This window comes from Sander lucioperca, chromosome 2 (assembly GCF_008315115.2).
Source record: "Sander lucioperca isolate FBNREF2018 chromosome 2, SLUC_FBN_1.2, whole genome shotgun sequence".
NCBI classification, from domain to species: domain Eukaryota; kingdom Metazoa; phylum Chordata; class Actinopteri; order Perciformes; family Percidae; genus Sander; species Sander lucioperca.
The window spans coordinates 46,400,584-46,419,199 of record NC_050174.1 but is presented as its reverse complement, the minus strand read 5'-3'; the positions used below and the strand labels follow the sequence as shown (position 1 = coordinate 46,419,199).

General features: G+C 42.2%; 1 protein-coding gene across 2 annotated transcripts in view; it reads left to right on the top strand.

Annotated features, from left to right (window-relative positions):
• Positions 1-18,616, top strand: part of cux2b (cut-like homeobox 2b) — a 104,138-nt gene that overhangs the window by 30,323 nt on the left and 55,199 nt on the right. For both annotated transcript variants that reach the window (XM_031302204.2, XM_035998793.1), the window contains exons 2-3: positions 5,999-6,109; positions 8,214-8,261. In XM_031302204.2, coding sequence (XP_031158064.1) covers positions 5,999-6,109; positions 8,214-8,261 — 159 coding nt within the window. The remainder of the gene's footprint in view (positions 1-5,998; positions 6,110-8,213; positions 8,262-18,616) is intronic.

The following is an 18,616-nucleotide window of genomic DNA, read 5'->3' as shown; positions in this document are numbered from 1 at the left end:
CACCCAATACAGTCTAAAGGGACCACTCCCTGCAGTCTTTGCTGCAACACAATTGCATAAAGCCGAGACCTCTTAATGCAGTATAAATAGTTGCCTGTCAGATCATGTGAGGGCTCCACTCCAGATGCCGATAGAGTCCATCTTTGGTCAGTGTCAGAGGGGCGACATGTGACTCTTTGTTTCACTGCTTTTTTTTCTGGTGTTCAGCAGTTCATTGAGCTTCAAGTCCATTTACTGACTGCCAATAGGCTGCAGATCTATCCTGTTAAAGCCAATAAGCTTCTTGTTTCTTGGTCTTTGGTTTTGAGTCAGAAGTCACCAATTGCTTTCTCCTCGCAGATTGACTTGAGAACACCAGGACCAGTTCCATGCTCAAAAACCCTCTTTCCTGTCCCTCCAGCCCCAATGACAGCTCCGCCCTCCCCAGGGGAAACTCATCAATTATGGCTGGATGTTTGACTGGCAGAGGCTTAATGACAGGAGCTCTGTATTGACCCGACTGCCATAGACTGAAAATTCGGTCCCAGTCGTCCTTTTGAAAACCTGTCAAATGATTACAGAGAAACTCCTCTTTGCACAGCGAATTAAACTCACCTTTTCTCCTTTTTTAAGTGTTCAAGACATCAGACACATGTACATGTTCATGCAAATGATTTCACGAAGCATGAAGCTCAACATAATGGAGGGAGATAAGTGAATTTTATCGGGGATCTCAAAAGGTGCCCTGGTTGTAGGTTGAAATTGATCACATCTGATTAGGAAGCAGAAGAAAAATCTTCTTTAGTATCTTTTGTCTCCCGAGATAGCATTGTGAAACACTACATTGTGGAGGTCCTCCCATCATCAATTTAGGCAAGGCAACCAAAGGAGCAAACAGTATGTTCTGCTTCACTTCTTTCCAGAAAGACAAACAGTCGGTTTTATTTGATGGGCTGTTGGTCAGGCTCCCTGCCCTCGTAATGGTCCAGAAACTGTGGGGGGGTGCTTTCAAAATAACCGTGCCATTATGGTAGCACTGTTGGGCTTGCATACAGCATGAGTATTCACCATTCTCATCAGCTGAGCTGCAATAAAAAGTGAACCCAGCTCTATACCAGGACCACTAAAGCACTGGAGGACTTAGAATCACCACACTGTTATATCTTAAGTACTTATAAAATCCACTCAAAGTCACTTCTAGAGGAATTTTCTCTTGGCAAGATTAGCTGGGTCTGGGGCCATTTGAATCTAGTGGAGGTTGGCCAGCTTCTGAAAGCCCACTCTCTAATCTCCAGGAAGGCTCATCCTAGATGGACTGGAAGGACTAACAAGAATTTATAAAGTCCTGTCGCCTTATGCTGTACAGCCGTGGCCTTCCCAGTGACAGTATGATTTACAAGGAATGACACATTTCCCACTAACCAAGTGTATCCTAAACATTTGGGTACTTTCTAAGTGTAAAACTTGTCATTTTTTGTCAACGACAGGAGCAGTGGTAGTAACCAGATGTTCAAAAATGTATTGTCTGTCTTTGTTACAAATAGCAAACATGACAAGAGACACGTAGTCTCTGAGGCTCGGTAAGACTATCCACACCAGAAAAACACTGGCATTGGTAAATGGTGCTTTACAATTTGCCTCTCATTTATCCATTCACACACACATACACATATTGCAGTGAGCTACCACGCAAGACACTAGCCTGACCATCAGGAGAAATTTAGGGCTCCCACTATAACAAGGTCACTTTGACACCTTGACAAATCCCATTAAAAGACCAAAATCAGCAATGAATTGATCCTACTAAGTATTGCCCATGTAGCCAAAGCCTCATATAGCCTATTTATCTTGTTTCTCACTTCTGGAGTCTTGTTGTCACAGTGAGTTTGCCAGCCAATCAGTGGAGATACCAGGAAGTCACTGCTGTTACTCTCTGTATAACAACTTGTTGCTTCAATTTTTGTTCGGATTAAAAAACAAGATGCAATGTGTTAATTAGTGAGCTTTAAGGTGTTTGCTAGCCAATTTTTATTTTATTTATTTTTTTTACTTTGGAGCGAGCCAAGCTCAAAGTTCCCCCCTGGCTCTAGTCTTTTATTTATTAGTCTTTATGCTAAGATAAAATAATTGTCTGCTGGCTGTAGATTTATATTTAGCGTGCAAAGTGAGAGTGGTATCAATCTTCTCATCAAAACATCATGCAAGAAAGTGAATAAGCATATTTTCCAAAATGACAAACTATCCAGGGTGACATACGATGAACACAGACCCTGCAGTTTATTTTGAATCAATTGCACATACATCCTCCTGGTGCTGTAAATAGCCTACTCACTATTACACCAAATATGTATCCATCCATGGCTGAAAATAGTCCCCATCAAATGTACTATTTATTCCTGTTAAAGGGACAGTTCTCCCCAAAATTAAATATACATATTTTCCCTCTTACCTATAGTGCTATTTATCAATTTAGATTGTTTTGGTGTGAGTTGCCCAGTGTTGGAGATATCACCTATAGAGATCCTTCTCTCCAATATAATGGAACTAGAAGGCACAGTGCCGATAAAATATACATTGAAAAACTCAACAGCAATGTCTCTTTGCAGAAATCATGACCCGATTACTCAAGATAATCCATAATCCTGGTTGTGGGCAGTATCGTGTAGGAACTATTTTCTTTCTACCAGAAGGAAGCATACTCATGGATGAGCACTGTAACGTTAGCTAGCTCAGGTTAGCTAGCTCAGGTTAGCTAGCTCAGGTTAGCTAGCTATTAGTCTATATACACAACGTTCCACTTCCACTTCCGGTGCCGCCGGAAATTTCGCCGGATGTCACTCTTTTAGCGCTTTCTTTGGGTCGTAATTTTAAACTCCGGTGGATTTTGTGAGGACTATGGTTAACTGCTCCTCAGATCTCTGCAGGGTGAATCCAGACAGCTAGCTAGACTATCTGTCTAATCTGAGTTTTCTGTTGTACGACTAAAACAACCTTTGAACGTACACATGTTCCTTTACGAGGCTATTTTGCAGCGGCACCGTGGCTCCGCTCGGCGCTTAGCACCACCCAAGACGATTGTGATTGGTTTAAAGAAATGCCAATAAACCAGAGCACAATTTTCTCCCCTCCCAGAATGCTGTGTAGACCTTACCAGACCTTCCTCCGCAGCGCTGTGGAGGAAGGTCTGGCAATGCGAGACTAGCTAGCTCATAACAAACTCAGCAAACTCATTTAACTAACATTCTGTTTTAATGCTTATTTGTATAAGCACAAGTATGTAACATAAACCAATGCCGCACAGCACATTTATAGCCTAAGCTAATTTGAAATGCCCATCTCCACAAGCTAGATATGTCGGACGGCGAGCCTCTCGTCCTTCAGTACGCTTCCTTCTGCACTAAGTTACGGTTGGTGGCTGTAGTTTGGTAGAAAGAAAATAGTTCCTGCATGAAACTTCTCACAACCAGGTCTGTGGATTATCTTAAATCTACATTGTGTCATTTTTTTCTGAGTTGATTCTTAGCAAAAACCCCTTTGTTCTTTCACAAATATGTGCTCATTCATGTGTAATTATTTCCACCAACTAATCAAAGTATTCTCGTAAGCGTAGAATCTGCCATTTAGAATCATTCAGAATACATACGGGCGAGTCGCTCGAATGACGGCAGCCATGTAGCGCCTCCATCTTTAAAATACATCAGCCAAAGAGGGATATACCTCCGCCTTTCGCGCTTTTAAACTCAGTGGCACTGTGACGAATGCCAGGGGGAGATTACTCGCCAGGGAAGCGAAACGACAATGCGACAGGCAAAGCAACAAGACCAATTGGAGTGGCTAGAACAGTAAAAAATGGAGATACTAAGAGCTAATTTGGCGTTCGGCCACCGTAGGAGTTGAAATGCGCTCGGAATGGGAAGGGCTAGAAAGTAATATTCAGTTGGTTGTCATATACAATTTCACCACTAGATGGGAGAAATTCTTACACAATGTAGCTTTAAATAACCAGGTCATGATTTCTGAAGACACATTGCTAATTCTTTTTGTGGCACTTAGGTCAACTGTCCCTTTAAGTAATGTTTTCTTAAAACTACAGTGTTAATCCATTGTTGTCAGTATAAATGTATTACTTAGGGTTAGAGCATTGCATCTCACCTCCGACTACACTCAGTCCTACTTTAAAGACGATTTTTTTGGGCATTTTAGGCCTTTATTTGTATAGGACAGCTTAGACTTGAAAGGGGAGAGAGAGGGGGGATGACATGTAAAAAAGGGCCCACTTGTCGGAGTCGAACCCGCGGCCGCTGCTTTGAGGAGTAAACCTCTATATATGGGCGTCCGCTCTACCAGGTGAGCTACCCAGGCACCCCACTCAGTCCTACTTTAACCACTTTCTGACTCGTCAATCCAGTCCAACTTTATTTGTAAAGCACATTTAAAACAACCAGGTTGACCAAAGTGCTGGACATTGATCATGATTTAGGACAGACTAGAAACGCACGAGTAACAAAACGAACATTTAAAACAAGTAACAAACTGGAAAATAGAAATGCAGAATACAACTCTCAAGCAGGTTAAAAAGGCCAATGAATAAAAGTGAGTTTTAAGTCGTGATTTTAAAAATGTTAAGGCTGGGGGCCAATCTGACATACAGAGGCAATTCATTCCACAGCCTTGGGGCCACGATCCAGGAACTTGAACCAGCAGCCCTTCAATTAACAGCCCACTTCTCTGACCGACAGGCTGCCACCATCCCACGAGGCCGCCGCTGTTGAAGTTTCAACCTTCCATTTTCTCTCTTTTTTAATTTTCCTTGTGTGATGATTTATTAAATTGCCTTTAAGTAAGACTGCAGATTAATTAAAACGCAGTCAATTTAATTTGCCGGCGTCATATATAAAATCACAGTGGTAATTGAATCCCCTACTCCACTTTTCCATTGTAACGCAGCAGTTACAAGAGAAGATCCTCATCAATTAAGGAGAATCACAGTCCAGATGAAGAGGAGGTGAATGTACAATTGTCCGTTCCAGCGCTGCTCAATACAGGAGAGTAGAGTTAGAATCTGTTTTCCTTTTCTTTTTCCCCCCCCTCCTGTTTGCTGAAAGAGCCGGGAATTGGATGACTGATCGATACTATTGGATTTGTGGATGGCATGTGGTGCAGCTGAGTCCAGCATGAATGCAAGGTTCTGATGAAGGGCTTGCTACCCGGACAGCTTTGAATAGTGGATCAGACATGTTGCCGGGGTGGAGCTCTCATTTCGTATGACACAGACATGTAAGGAACCAATGTGCGGAGACATTAATGGAATAGCGATTAAGGCTGTTGTTGTAGCAAAAGGGTAATTTGGTTAAAGCTATGGAGGCTGCTGCCATGTATTGGTAATCTGTGCGAGGTCAATATAAAGATTGGTGCAGGCGATGGGAGAGAGATTGAAAAGCGGCTGAAAATAGATCTGACCTGTGGTAATTAAGACAGCAAGCGAGGCATTTGTATGTTTGAATCAGGTCTTGGCCGGGCTTTAAAAAACAGCCCTTCATTTCAGAAGGAAGCTCTATTTGTTTGCAGGGGTGTATGTCAGGTTATTGGGTCCCTACACGTGACTCACCCTCCCTCCCTCCCCTTTCTCTCTCTCTCTCTCTCTCTCTCTCTCTCTCTCTCTCTCTCTCTCTCTCTCTCTCTCTCTCTCTCTATCCCCTCCCTCTCGCCCCACTCCCTCACTGGCGCTCTATAGCCGTTGCAAGCGTATTGATTATTTCAAATACTGATTATCTAAAAGGCCTTCTGCTACTGTAGGCATTGGATTTATTTTGGCTTAATTATTTATGGGCCAGGGCTAGCTGTAAGTATTACTGCTGTGAGATCATGAAGGATTACATTGTTAATATTCAGCAGTGTATTTTTATTTATGTACACTCTAAGCTTTACTGGATGAGCGTTGGCAGGCTCCCTAAAGTGCCGTCTCTCTCCACTCTCCTCCTCTCACCGTTTCTCTCTCCTTTTTTTTGTGTGTTTGTAGAGGGAGCTAAACTCTGTGGCATCTGAGCTGGCTGGACGACAAGAGGAGAGCGAACATTCCCACAAGCACCTGGTAGAGCTGAGCAGGGAGTTCAAGAGAAATGTCCCTGAGGTGAGTCTAGCATCCGCCCCCCCAAGCCCCCCCCCCCCCCTTCCTCGTCTTCACTTCAGCAGGTATCAACTATCTGTGTCACTGCTGTCTACTTGAGCCTCCGCAAATGCCTTTTGTACAGAGAATTATTTCTTTCTATTGTAAAATCTGCATTACTTTATATTAACGGTGCACAACACTTGAGGCACTTGAGAAGTCAAGGTTAGCACCCCCCAAGATATGCGCAACTTTGCTGCTTACTTACAATTTTAAAGCTAAAGCGTCAGTTTATATATAAAAAAAAAACTTATCATAGCGTCCGAATTGGCAGCTGATATTGACTTTCTCCAAATATCTGTGGTGTGACAGGACTGGGTGTCTCTGGAAACTCTGACTAAACACAATCTGATGAATGTTAATGAAGACACCGGCCATCCAACATGACTATTACAAACACAGTACAACACAGAAAAAGAAAACTGTGCTTGTATTTTTACATTTTAAAGGATGTGTTAGCATTTGTTATGTCTGTCTTAAAACAATGCTCCCCCGCCCATATGTACAGTACATGTATGTAAGAGTAAGAGTTCTTGATCGCTCTAGTTGTTCCTTTTGCCTACGTCGGCTGCGAAAAGATCCCTCTCTTATTCCAATGAAAGAGATAAGGTACAAAATCCACAGTCCTCGTTCTTTCCAAACATTCATTCTAAAGTTCAGCCCAAACTAATAAGAGGCTTGAGCTGTCTGAGTTGGCCAAATTAAGTAGATATCTTCCAAAATTAAATTTTTTGGTACAAAATGTGTGACTTTCCCTCTGCTGCAGCCTGGCAAAGAAACCTTGTCCAACTCTGAATATTATCTCCAGCTGAACTTAAAAATGCATATCAGCACAGATAAGGTCACTGGATTCGGGTGCCATCCACTTTAGAAAGGGTGTCCGGTGTGAACAGGAGGGACAAATACTGTTAACTACTGTAACTCGTGTACATGTGGGCATGTGAATACTGTTTTAGACAGACTTGAAAAAATATGAACCTATTCTTCAACGTTCCCCACTCCCTTTACCACTTTACACACCCCTCCACCTGATCAGCAATGCAAAACACATGTCTTGTACAACATAAATGGCAGATTGAACTAATATGAGAAGAACAACTAAGTAGTAAATGCAAATGGTGCTACTTAGAGCAGTATCCTCCTGCACTCCATCTCCCTAAGCAGGACTCATCATCACTAAAGTATACTAAACTTAACTGAGAAGAACACCTTTGCTTCTGTCTCCCCAAGTTAACATGTTTATGTACCCGATGAACTGCATTTGATCAAATAATATGCTAGCTGTATTATTGTTAATACATTAACAGTAATAATACTATTGTGTGCGTCATTATTTCTTGATGTACACTACCATTTTAAAACCACATTGGTGTATTACAATGTATTACAATTTTGTGAGGCAAAATGGCAATTAAGGTGGATTGAACTGAATACACGAAAAGCTAAATCTATGAATGATACTGATATGATTTTGTCCTTCTTTTTTTTTTTTTTTTTTTTTTATCATCTTCTTTGAAACGATCATCCATTGACATCTAAGCCGAAGTCAAAGAGAATATATATTTATAAATGAGCCCTCGGACTATTTGCTGTGGCTATGCCGCCTGTCTATCTCAGCCCGAGTATGTAGTGTGGGGCTGTAATCTTGTCAGTATAATACAGGCGTTTAAGACAGGATCAGGCTGTCACCACTGGCAGCACAATCCCCTTACCTGAGGCTGTGGGAGCACGCACAAGTCTGGATCTCTGAGCTCTAACGCAAGCTACTGGAAAGCCCCACTTTTCAAACATGCCCACTCAAACCCTTTAGGTTTTAACCACTAATACCCACAGCCCATAGCAACATACCTCACTCACACACACACACACACACACACACACACACACACACACACACGTGCAGTGTGAAAGGAGCTATGGAGAGAATCCACTAACGTTACATCTTTTCAGTCTTCTTCCTGATGGAGCTGTTTGTGCCTCGCCGGGGCCAGTCTGATTCCTAAACAGGTGGAGCATCTGCAAAATAGAAAATGCTGATACTGAGTTTACTTTTTTGGTCCGTACACAGGAAGTCCGGGAGATGGTGGCACCTGTTCTCAAGAGTTTCCAGGCCCAGGTGAGTCACGTTTCACAGACATATATACGAAACATTTAACAGATTCTGCAGAATAACACACAGAAAGTCTGGAAACCGCTTAGTAGCAATTTTATTGATGATCGAAGCTCTTTCTGCTCCACATTGTAATTTACGGACACGCGGGACATTGCTGCTGGATATTATATGCACATTGACCAGTGCGGATCAGTGTGCCTCTGGAATGAATGATTTGATAGATAGGGCGAGCGATCCATGGCATACTTTTCGTGCTGCCGCTCATCTGGTGCTTATTGACTGATGGCTTTTCTGTCAAAGTGAAGTAGCATCTATCTGCCATTAGATGATCAGATATCGGGCTTCTCATATTTTCTTGGCTGAGACCAGCCCTCATTTCCTGTTGTGATGGTGCATTCACCATGCCCCCTTCTGACGTCGCCATATTGGAAAAAGTCATCTGATACCTACCAAGACTCTGCTCCAGCCATTAAACCAAGGTCATAAATCACATTTGTGAGCTGCGTTATGGTCCGCAAAGCAAAGGCTTATGGAAATGATACCACAAATATGTTTTCAGTCTCGCTCTCCCCTCCAAACTCCCGCTCAGGCGCTAACCCTGAAAGCCCTATCATCGGTAAACATGAGAACACTCAGCATGGATTGTTCACTTCTCTTGGAAGTGATTATTGGCGTATTCTTTTTTTTTTTTTAATGCTTTATAATTGACTATGCCCGAGCAGCCGCGTTCCCTGGCAGGAGAAGATCACATTCTTCAGTACCACACTCCGCAATGCTCTGTGGTTGATTTTGTGTGCTAATTCAATTGCTCTAACTGTAAAGTCGCACAAATATCAGAAGCACCCTTCCATGTCTTTTATTGTGCAAACAGGAGCCCACAGGATTAATTTAAGCACCACTGATGTCTGACAACTGGGAGTCTAGAGATGTTTCATAGTAGATAAAATAGATGGCTGATAATGAGCGATGAGTTTTTTTTTCCTTGTTAGCTGCGGGCCTCTCTGGGTACGTCTTGGTCTCTCTTGTGTAACTTCCACGAGCTTATGTTCTGCACATTTTGATAAGTAAGCCAGCTTGCGGTGAAATTTTTTTATTTATTTTTATTTTATTTGATCTCGAGGTGCAGCGAGCAACTCGGCACACCATAATAATATAATCCTCTGGTGTTTTCTGATACACTTTGACCTTATTGGTAATGTCAAACAGCTTGCGGAGGCTTGTGAACTTTACCCAGCGGTAGTCTGCGCGACCTCGGTATAAGCTGTGGGACCTGGGCCTGCTGCTGCAGGGGGGGAACGTGGAGAGAAGGTGGAGCTGGATGGGCTTGTTTGGCTGTGTGGTTTGGGATAGGCGAAGGCTCCCCTGCAGCTGCACTGTACAGGTGGTGAACGATAGTGAGTGTGTGTGTGTGTGTGTGTGTGTGTGTGTGTGTGGGGATGCATACAAGTGCGAAAGAACTGGGTCCTTGCTTCCACACTGCCCCTCCCAGTTTACGGAGGCCCAGAGGAGTGCCTTGTGGTATTTGGACCCTCATCATGCCACTTCTAAAGGAGAAGTCGGCTCCTTTGAAGTGTTTGCGACATGACAGGTTCTCTTTCTTTTCTTTTTCATTTCAATGTTCCCCACCCACTTCCTCTCCCTACTCCCGTCCAATCTCGCCTTCTAATTATCGCTAACCAGGCGACTGATTAGAAACACGTTGCCGACCTAGTTTTTCTTTTTTTTTCCGAGGAGCTGGAGGAGGAGAAAGGGTTAATCCCAGAGCTGGTGGCTGTCATTGGTCGCTTCCCTCCTTCTTCTCCTCTTTTTTCGTTCTGTTCGCCTCTTTCTTTCCCTGGAAGTTTGCTAATGAGGTCCCGTCAGAGCTGAGGAGAGGTGTTAATTTGGCCTTGTGAAGTAGGAAGGAGATTAAGGACAGTGAGGAGCTGAGTTTACGGCTTAAAATACACCGCTGTCCTTATTAATCCACGGGGCCCTGGGAGACCGGCGTTTTTTGGTTTTATAATGAACACTGTCTTATAATGAAGGTAATTTTAATAAAAATTTACGGGGGAGAAGAAGAGGAGATGGTACATGTCTCCATGGTCTCAGGCACACCTTTGGGGCTGAGGGATATGACAGTTATTTCTCAAATAAGCGATCGCTGGAGAGACAGGCCCGTTGGACCACACTGTTCACACAACTTTCACACAAGAGCTCGCTGCCATCTGAACAAACAGACAGCAGTCTTCACCGAGTCTCGCCAAGACTATGCGTGCTTCTCAATGCAATTTACACCTCCCTCTCACTTAAGAGTGTAAACTCCCTTCAGGATAAACCTTTGCGGGGCGGGGGGGAGAACAAAAACACAACTGTGACGGATTTCTTGCATGCTGGTAGCCTTTTCTTTTCTTTGGGAGAGGCAGATTCCTCCTCACATCTGCCCCGCACCAATCTGAATATCAGGCCCAAATTAACCAGTCATTCTATTTTTCTCCTCTCCTCTTGATGTCGTTTGGTGCTCTTAGAAAAAGAAAACAGCAGTACGGGTCCCTAATTACTGAAACTTGCTTTACAATGATAATCCGTGGAGTAATTTAGCGTGCACAATGAGAGTTGTGGTGCTTGCGCAGATGGAGAGTCTGATAAATAGTTTGTAACGTATAATTAGCAGCTCTCCCGGTTACATACCATTAACCCCTCAAGCTCAGGAATCATTATTGGCCCTCATTATCAAGCAGCAAGGTACGATCGAGCTGACTAGACATCAAAAACATCAAACAGCTATTAAAGTGCTGCGCACTGGGGGCCGGTGGACACCTGTTTATGAGTCTAACTGTGCCATTTCTTCCCCTGAGGTTGGGAAGTGATAATGTGGGGGAAGACGATGTTTTTATGTATGTTGTTGTTGTTGCTTGTTTTCTATGAGAGCACGGGATGTACTGTGACTATACAGTAGACTTTTTTTTTTTTTTTTTTTGAAGTCCATGAAACTTAGTAAAGAGATCTCAAAATGGCTGCTGTCTCGTGTTCAGGAAGAAAGAAGACAAACACAAATGTATGTTCTATTCGTTTTTTTTAATCCTCTATCTCGTCAGACAGTATGTTGGAGAATGACAAGAGAAATCAGGGATAATATACAACAAAAGTCACACATAGCTCTCATTTATCAGCGACGTCTGCAGCTGTGATTTCAACCTAAATCCAGTGGTGTAAAGCATCTTGCGAGATGCTTTGGCCAGCCAGAGTCATGGAGTAGCCGAGTGTTTCAGTGCCCACGGTGCCTTGCCCTGAACTGGCCCGCCATGCAGCGAGGAAGCAAACACCGTCTTTGATCATCCATCGAGAGACGACCAGTTCTTCCTCCTTTTGATTAATTCCTGAAGGAAATGATAATTTCTCTTGAATGTATGAATATGTTATGAATAGTGGAATGAATCAAAGAGTAAAGGATGATAATTAATTACGGCGCTATGATAAAAGGCTGTGGGTGTTATGACGCAAGCTTCCTCCGTGTCATTATGAGAGGCTCCGTAATTACCTTTCTGCACGAGCCAGCGCTCCTGGCGGTGCTGGCGGTGAGCGCTGCTCGCTGAGTGAGTCTAACGGTCATAAAGCTTTTCCCTGCCTAATTGTCTGAGGGCCTCTATGGCACTTTCATAGATGAGGGACTGCGCCGTTAGGAAAAATGCTCGGCGACGCTACAGCTTTTCCAGCTCAATGAAGACAGATCTTCATCATGGGCTAAACCTCGCGGTTATTAGGTACAGATTGCTTGAGTGGATGGCTAACTTGGGAAGATGGGGTCGGAACAAGTGAGCAGCAGTCATACAGTGTAATACAAAAGCTGCTTCTCGACTGCATAGTGCTTTTTTTTTTTTTTACTCAAGCTAGTGTTGAGTTCTATGTATATTGTACATTATAGGCCCATATTTCTGTGCCAATAAACCAGATCCCTGCCTTACAGTTACCTTTTGAATATTCCCTTTGTGTTAGTATTCTTGCCCTACCTTTATGTAAGGGGCATTTACGACACCTTCCTATCCTCTCACTCACTCCCGCTCTCCCATCCTCCCCTGCCTCCCCCCTGGCTATGGCCAGACTGCTCCAGACCGGGCTGACGAGGTATCTCTAATGCCTGTCTCCTGCTCGACTGTCTCAGGCTCATTGAGCAGCAGGCCAGGCCCAGGATCTCCACGCCATTACCTATTCACAGCACGTCCGGGCCTCCAGCCTATTGTGGGGAGCATAATGGGCTCCAGGGCCATGTAAACCACCAGCTCTCTGCTCCTGGTTTATCACTTGTGTCCTCTTCATACTAAGGAGAAGGAGAAGGGGGAGGGAGAGGGAGAGAGAGAGAGAGAGAGAGAGAGAGAGAGAGAGAGAGAGAGAGAGAGAGAGAGAGAGAGAGAGAGAGAGAGAGAGAGAGAGAGAGAGAGAGAAAACAGGGGTGTGTGTGGGGGGGGCGCGTGGGAGTGTAATTGGACATTAGATAATACCTTCCTTGAGTCTTTTACGTCCTCTGCATCTCCAGAGGGTGAATGTCCTCGCCTTTTCTCCACATCAGTACAGAAAAGCTGCTTCAACCCAAACTCGGTGCACTTCTGTTCATATACTGTTTTCAGTTTTCATTACTTTAAAGTTGGCTTTTATTGATTATGATATCAAAGGTGAACAATCTAAATATTGGATCAAATATTGGATCAGATATTGTACGGCTGTCCATCTTACCTCTGATACTTCTTCTCATTCAATGCCAAAGTCCATACGTCGACAAGTGAACAAATATCCCAGTCTAGCTGCTTTTCTGAGAGGCAGGCTCATTTAATTTCACAGATCCATTTTTATATCAGAAAAGCATTCAGCAGACCATTTACAATTAGCTTCCTTTTTATATTTAGTTAGTTACTTGTTGTAATAACTGTTTATTGACACAGTTTGTTCTTCACTTTTAAAGTGAGCCAATGCATTAGCCAGTCCCTCCAGAAAAACGCGATTATGCGATAGCATAATTCAATGCATAATCAGCCAAAGTACGCATATTTATGCGGGGGCCGCATTTTTTCAAATACGCCGCACTTTCGCCACATAAATTGCCGCGCAAAATATGCGGGGCTTGCATGATTTCATAATCCCTGCATTTTCGTTGCAAGAAAGTCACATATATCTTAGCAGAAAGTTGAAAAATGTTGCGTTTACTTCACACAAGAGCAGCCATTTTCCCCTGTTGCCATGGGAACGTTATGAAGTGACGTTATGAAGTGACGTTATGAAGTGACGTTATGAAGTGACGTAATTACGCGACGTGAACATTATTGAAAAGCTGCAAACCCCGCGATGAAGCTATGATGAAACCGCAGTTTTTCCCGCAATTTCATCGCATGAAATTGCATAAATAACCCGCATATTCCATCGCATTTTTTAAGAAAACCTGTCGCATAATCAAGGATTTTTGCCCACAACAATCACAAAAAAAAACTTGTCTGATCTCGAAGCTGTAGGACTCCACTAAATGTACAAAGACAAGAGGAAAAATGTGATAAATAGGGAGTGATATTGGACACAGATAAACAATAAGCTAGGGATGGCTGGACCGACTAATTTCACAGAATCGGTTCCTTTGAGTTGATACATGTAAATGCAAGTTGGGTACTTTTTTTGCCAAATATAGCTTTATTTTCTACGTGACATAGTCCGTTATAGTACATGCACCTCAGCTGCTGCCGGCCCCACAAAACTTCTCTTCAGTGCATTTACCAGTCATCATAAGTTTACATTTATAAAGATAAAATATATATTTGTATTCACAACTTAGGCCTAAAGCTCATGAACATCAACTGAAGTCGGAAGAACGCCCATCCGAGGAGCACCTGAAAAGTCAGGGATTTATGAGCACAGCACGTTCAAACGGTTCCACAGGCTGAGCCGGAACATACCGAACACTAAAATGCAGGGCTGTAGTCAAGTCCACCTTTGTCGAGTCCAAGACAAGTCCAAGACCAGGACTAGTCAAGTCCAAGTCTAGACCGAGACAGAAAAAAAAAGAATCCTCTTCAAGACCACTCATTAACCTGTTCATAATTTATGTGATGTGAGTGACAGTATATCTTCTACTTTATGATGATAATTTTGCTTTATTATTTGTAATAATCAAAAAGCAAGTGCAGAGTAACACACTATAGATCAAATTAGGCTATATTATGTACTTAAAATACTGTATAAAATGAAAGTGTTCCCTTTCTTGAACGTATTACTTGTCCTGAACAATCCATAGTACAAAGTGCTCGCTGACATTGTGTCTGTGGCCAAAATGAAAATGATTGATGCCTGATGATTGAGGCATATATGACGCAGCCAGGCGTATACCAGGCGCCCAATCTCGATGCCTGTTCTAGATGGATTTTGAATTAAACTAATACATTTTTCCTGAATGAGCGTGCTTCATCAATGGTTTTGTTTTGAAGGAGGCAGTTACTTTACAACAAAAGCATAAAGTGCTGGACTCGTTCGAGGCTAGTGTTGTTTTTGGCGGCCTGTTTTAGTTTTAGTCTAGTCTTTGTGTCAAGCTGTCATTTTAGTTTTTATTAGTTTTAGTCACGTCCATACTCTTTTTAGTAGTCGAAGAAAATTGATGACATTTAGTCTAGTTTTAGTCAATGAAAATTGTATTTTAGTCTCTTTTTAGTAATGCAATTCTATTTAATCCAGTCAATATAGTATAATTACCTAGTAGTATAGACAACACCAAAATGTAGGCCAACAAGGGATGCTTAGTACACATGGAGTCAGTCAGGAACTAAGAACACACACACACACACACACACACACACACACACACACACACACACGTTTGTCTCACGTTGTCTTGTCTCACACACAGTCGTTTTCAGCTCCAGTGGCTAACGTCTAAAGCTAACGTTAAAATGAGACACATTAACCACAGCCTCATGAGTTGGCATTAGCTTTCTAAAATAGAAAGTAACGTTACGTTAATGTCTTGACTTACCTCAATTTCTTTATGGAATGCCTTGAGATGTCTCCTAAGGTTCGTGGTGTTTTTTCCTGTGATTTTGTGGCCGCATTTCTCCCCATCTTTTTCGACAACACATTCCGTTTTCTTTTCCACTTCTATGTAATGAAAGTTTTTCCAAATGCCGTTTATTCTTTTTCTCCCAAAGACGAACTCCGGATGCCCGGCCATGGTCCCAGCTTTCTCTGTGTCAGACTTAATTTTGTTTGTTGTCGTTTACGCTTGTCTCACTCTCTAACTCACCGCTGCATCTTCTAAATGAAATAATGCCGTGACAGGGCTGAGGAAGTAACGTTGCCTGCGTCTGCGCAGTGCGACCCGAGTGCGGGCTGATGCAGCCCAGCCCCTGAAGTGAAACACAGGGAACAGAAATACTGCAAAATAATAATAATAATAACGCGACTAAACGAGACAAAATAAAATTATAACATTTCATCCCGTTTCGTTTTGGTCAACGAAAATGAAGAGACATTTTAGCATAGTTTTTATTTTGTAAACCACATTTAGTCTCATTTATTCGTCAACAATACTGCATTATACATTTAATTACAGTCATCGTCACATGACCAGCATTTACGTTGCGTCTTGTCTCGTTTTCGTCACGTGATAAAGGTTCATTGACGACGATATTTTGTCATAATTTTCTTTGGCGAAAACAACACTAGTCGAGACCAATATTTGGCGAGTCCAATGGCAGAGTCCGAGACAAGTCCCGAGTCCAAATACCAACGAGCCCAAGACGAGTCTGATACAACAGAAAAGCATCTCGAGTCCGGACTCGAGTACTACAGCCCTGCTAAAAGGAGCCATTCAAAGGGATTTCACTACATCAGTATCACTACAGTTAGCACTAATGTTGCTACACACAAAAACAATTATGTGTTGTTTCTGTAAACACATTGCTGGGTTGATTATGCTGGGTCATAATTCTGGGTTGTTTGGGGTACTGTAAACACACTGCTGGGTTGTTCATGCTGGGTCAACAGGATTATTTGACCCAGCATGCAGATGAACAGCTGGTTGGGTTACAGTACTTTGACCCAGCTGTTGGTTCAGACTTTAGCTAAAGCTAAAAGTCTGTACATTGCAGTTTTTCTTGAGTGGTGGAAGAAGTATTTAGATCCTTTACTTAAAGAGCTCATATTATGCTCATTTTCAGGTTCATAGTTGTATTCAGAGGTTATATCAAAATAGGTTTACATGGTTTAATTTTCAAAAAACACCATATTTTTGTTGTACTGCACATTGCTGCAGCTCCTCTTTTCACCCTGTGTGTTTAGCTCTCCGTTTTACCTACCGAGCATCTCACTTCTGTTCCATCTTTGTTGGAAGTCACACATGCGCAACACCTAGGTAAGGACTACTAGCCAGTCAGAAGCAGAGTATGAGGACGTGCCACGCTAGCAACTAGGCGAGCATTATAACGTGTGTTACAAAGTGACGCACGTTTGTCACGGAAGTAAAGGCTGGACTACAATAGAGCTGTTTGGAGCAGTTGGTGAACAGTGTTTTCTGTTGGAGATGGTAAGTCCCTTTGGGGTGGACTTTGGGCTTTTTCACTTTGTAAACCTATAACGTGCACAAAAAGATATATAACACAATAAAGGAAAGGGAAAAACCCAAAAAGCATAATATGAGCACTTTAAGTAAACTTACTAATACCGCACTGTGAAAATACTCTGTTACAAGTAAATGTCCTGCATTTAAATAGTTACTTAACTAAAAGTATGAAAGTATCCTCAGGAAAATGTACTTAAAGTATTAAAAGTAAAAGTATTCAATGCGGAAAAATCCGCACACTCTAGAAACAGGAAATGATCCAAACAGTTCTGTCAATCAACTAAGTGTTTAAAGTGTTTACAAACTTGTACTTAGGTACAGTACTTGAGTTAATGTACTTAGTTACATTCCACCACTGGTTTTCTTTGAATAAACACAGACTACAAAAACACTCCAGTGGTCAAATTTGTCAGCAAAAATAAGCTAACACTAGCCACCACAAGCTACTGGTCGTAGCAAAAAAGGCTGTAGCAGTAAAACCCTTTAATGTGTTGAATTGAGCAGGGGTGCGTTTTCCTCTGCTGTGATTAATATTTAGTTTTACAAAGCCCACCACCGCTGCTTTCGCTAGGCTGACTGGCTGGTGAAAGAGCAGTGCGCATGAAGATGGCTAGAATAGGAAACATTGACCAAACGTATAGTTAGTCCTTCCAGAAAAATGCTGAGTTTTTTTGTAATTGTTGCGGGCAAAAATCCTTGATTATGCGACAGGTTTTCTTAAAAAATGTGATGGAATATGCGGGATATTTATGCAATTTTATGCGATGAAATTGCGGGAACTTGCAAAAACTGCGGTTTCATCATGGCTTCATTGCGGGGTTTGCAGCTTTTCGATGATGTTCACGTCACTTCATAACGTCACTTCATAATGTTCCCATGGCAACAGGGGAAAATGGCTGCTCTTGTGTGAAGTAAACGCAACATTTTTCAACTTTCTGCTAAGATATATGTGACTTTTTTGCAACGAAAATGCGGGGATTATGAAATCATGCAAGCCCCGCATATTTTGCGCGGAAATCGGCAATTTATGTGGCGGAAGTGCGGTGTATTTGAAAATATGCGGACTTTGGCTGATTATGCATTGAATTATGCAATCGCATAATCGCGTTTTTCTGGAGGGACTGTATAGTCGCGCACCCTACACGCGCAGGCTCAAGACAGCCAGAGCAAGCGCTGCTCAGAGCTCAACTTCAGTAAAATTAGAAAGATATTCACAGATTCGAACTTCCGGGATCAATTACTCTACAGCGAAATGTTATTAAATCACAAACGACGCATCTTTCCTACCGTAGTAAGGTAAACAACGAGCTACAAACTCATTTTCATCTAAACGAGCCGTCCTCCAACCTGGAGAAATAACATTGGTCTCTACGAGCAGCCGACGGTGAGACGGCAGTAAGACGAGAGCTTAGGGACGGTCTACAAACTACAACACCGAAAAGAGATACAACAAACAGTTAATTTTTTTTAATGATTTAAATAAGGTAGTAGTGTCTCCAAACTTACCTCAATTATAACTTGTGTTGTGGCTAGTTGTACTACAACACTTACTTAAAAAAAAATAAGCATATTCATAATTTTGGGGAATATGTTTTGCCAAAAACATTTAATATTTTAATAATTAAATATAGTTGTGTCTTTAAACTTACCTCACATATAATTTGTCTTCTGCTGGTTATACTACAGCACTTACTTTTAAAAAATAGGCATATGCCTAATTTTGGGGAATATGTTTTGCCAAAAAAAAAAGTAATATATGTCAAAATTGAGAGTCATGTCTCCAAAACTA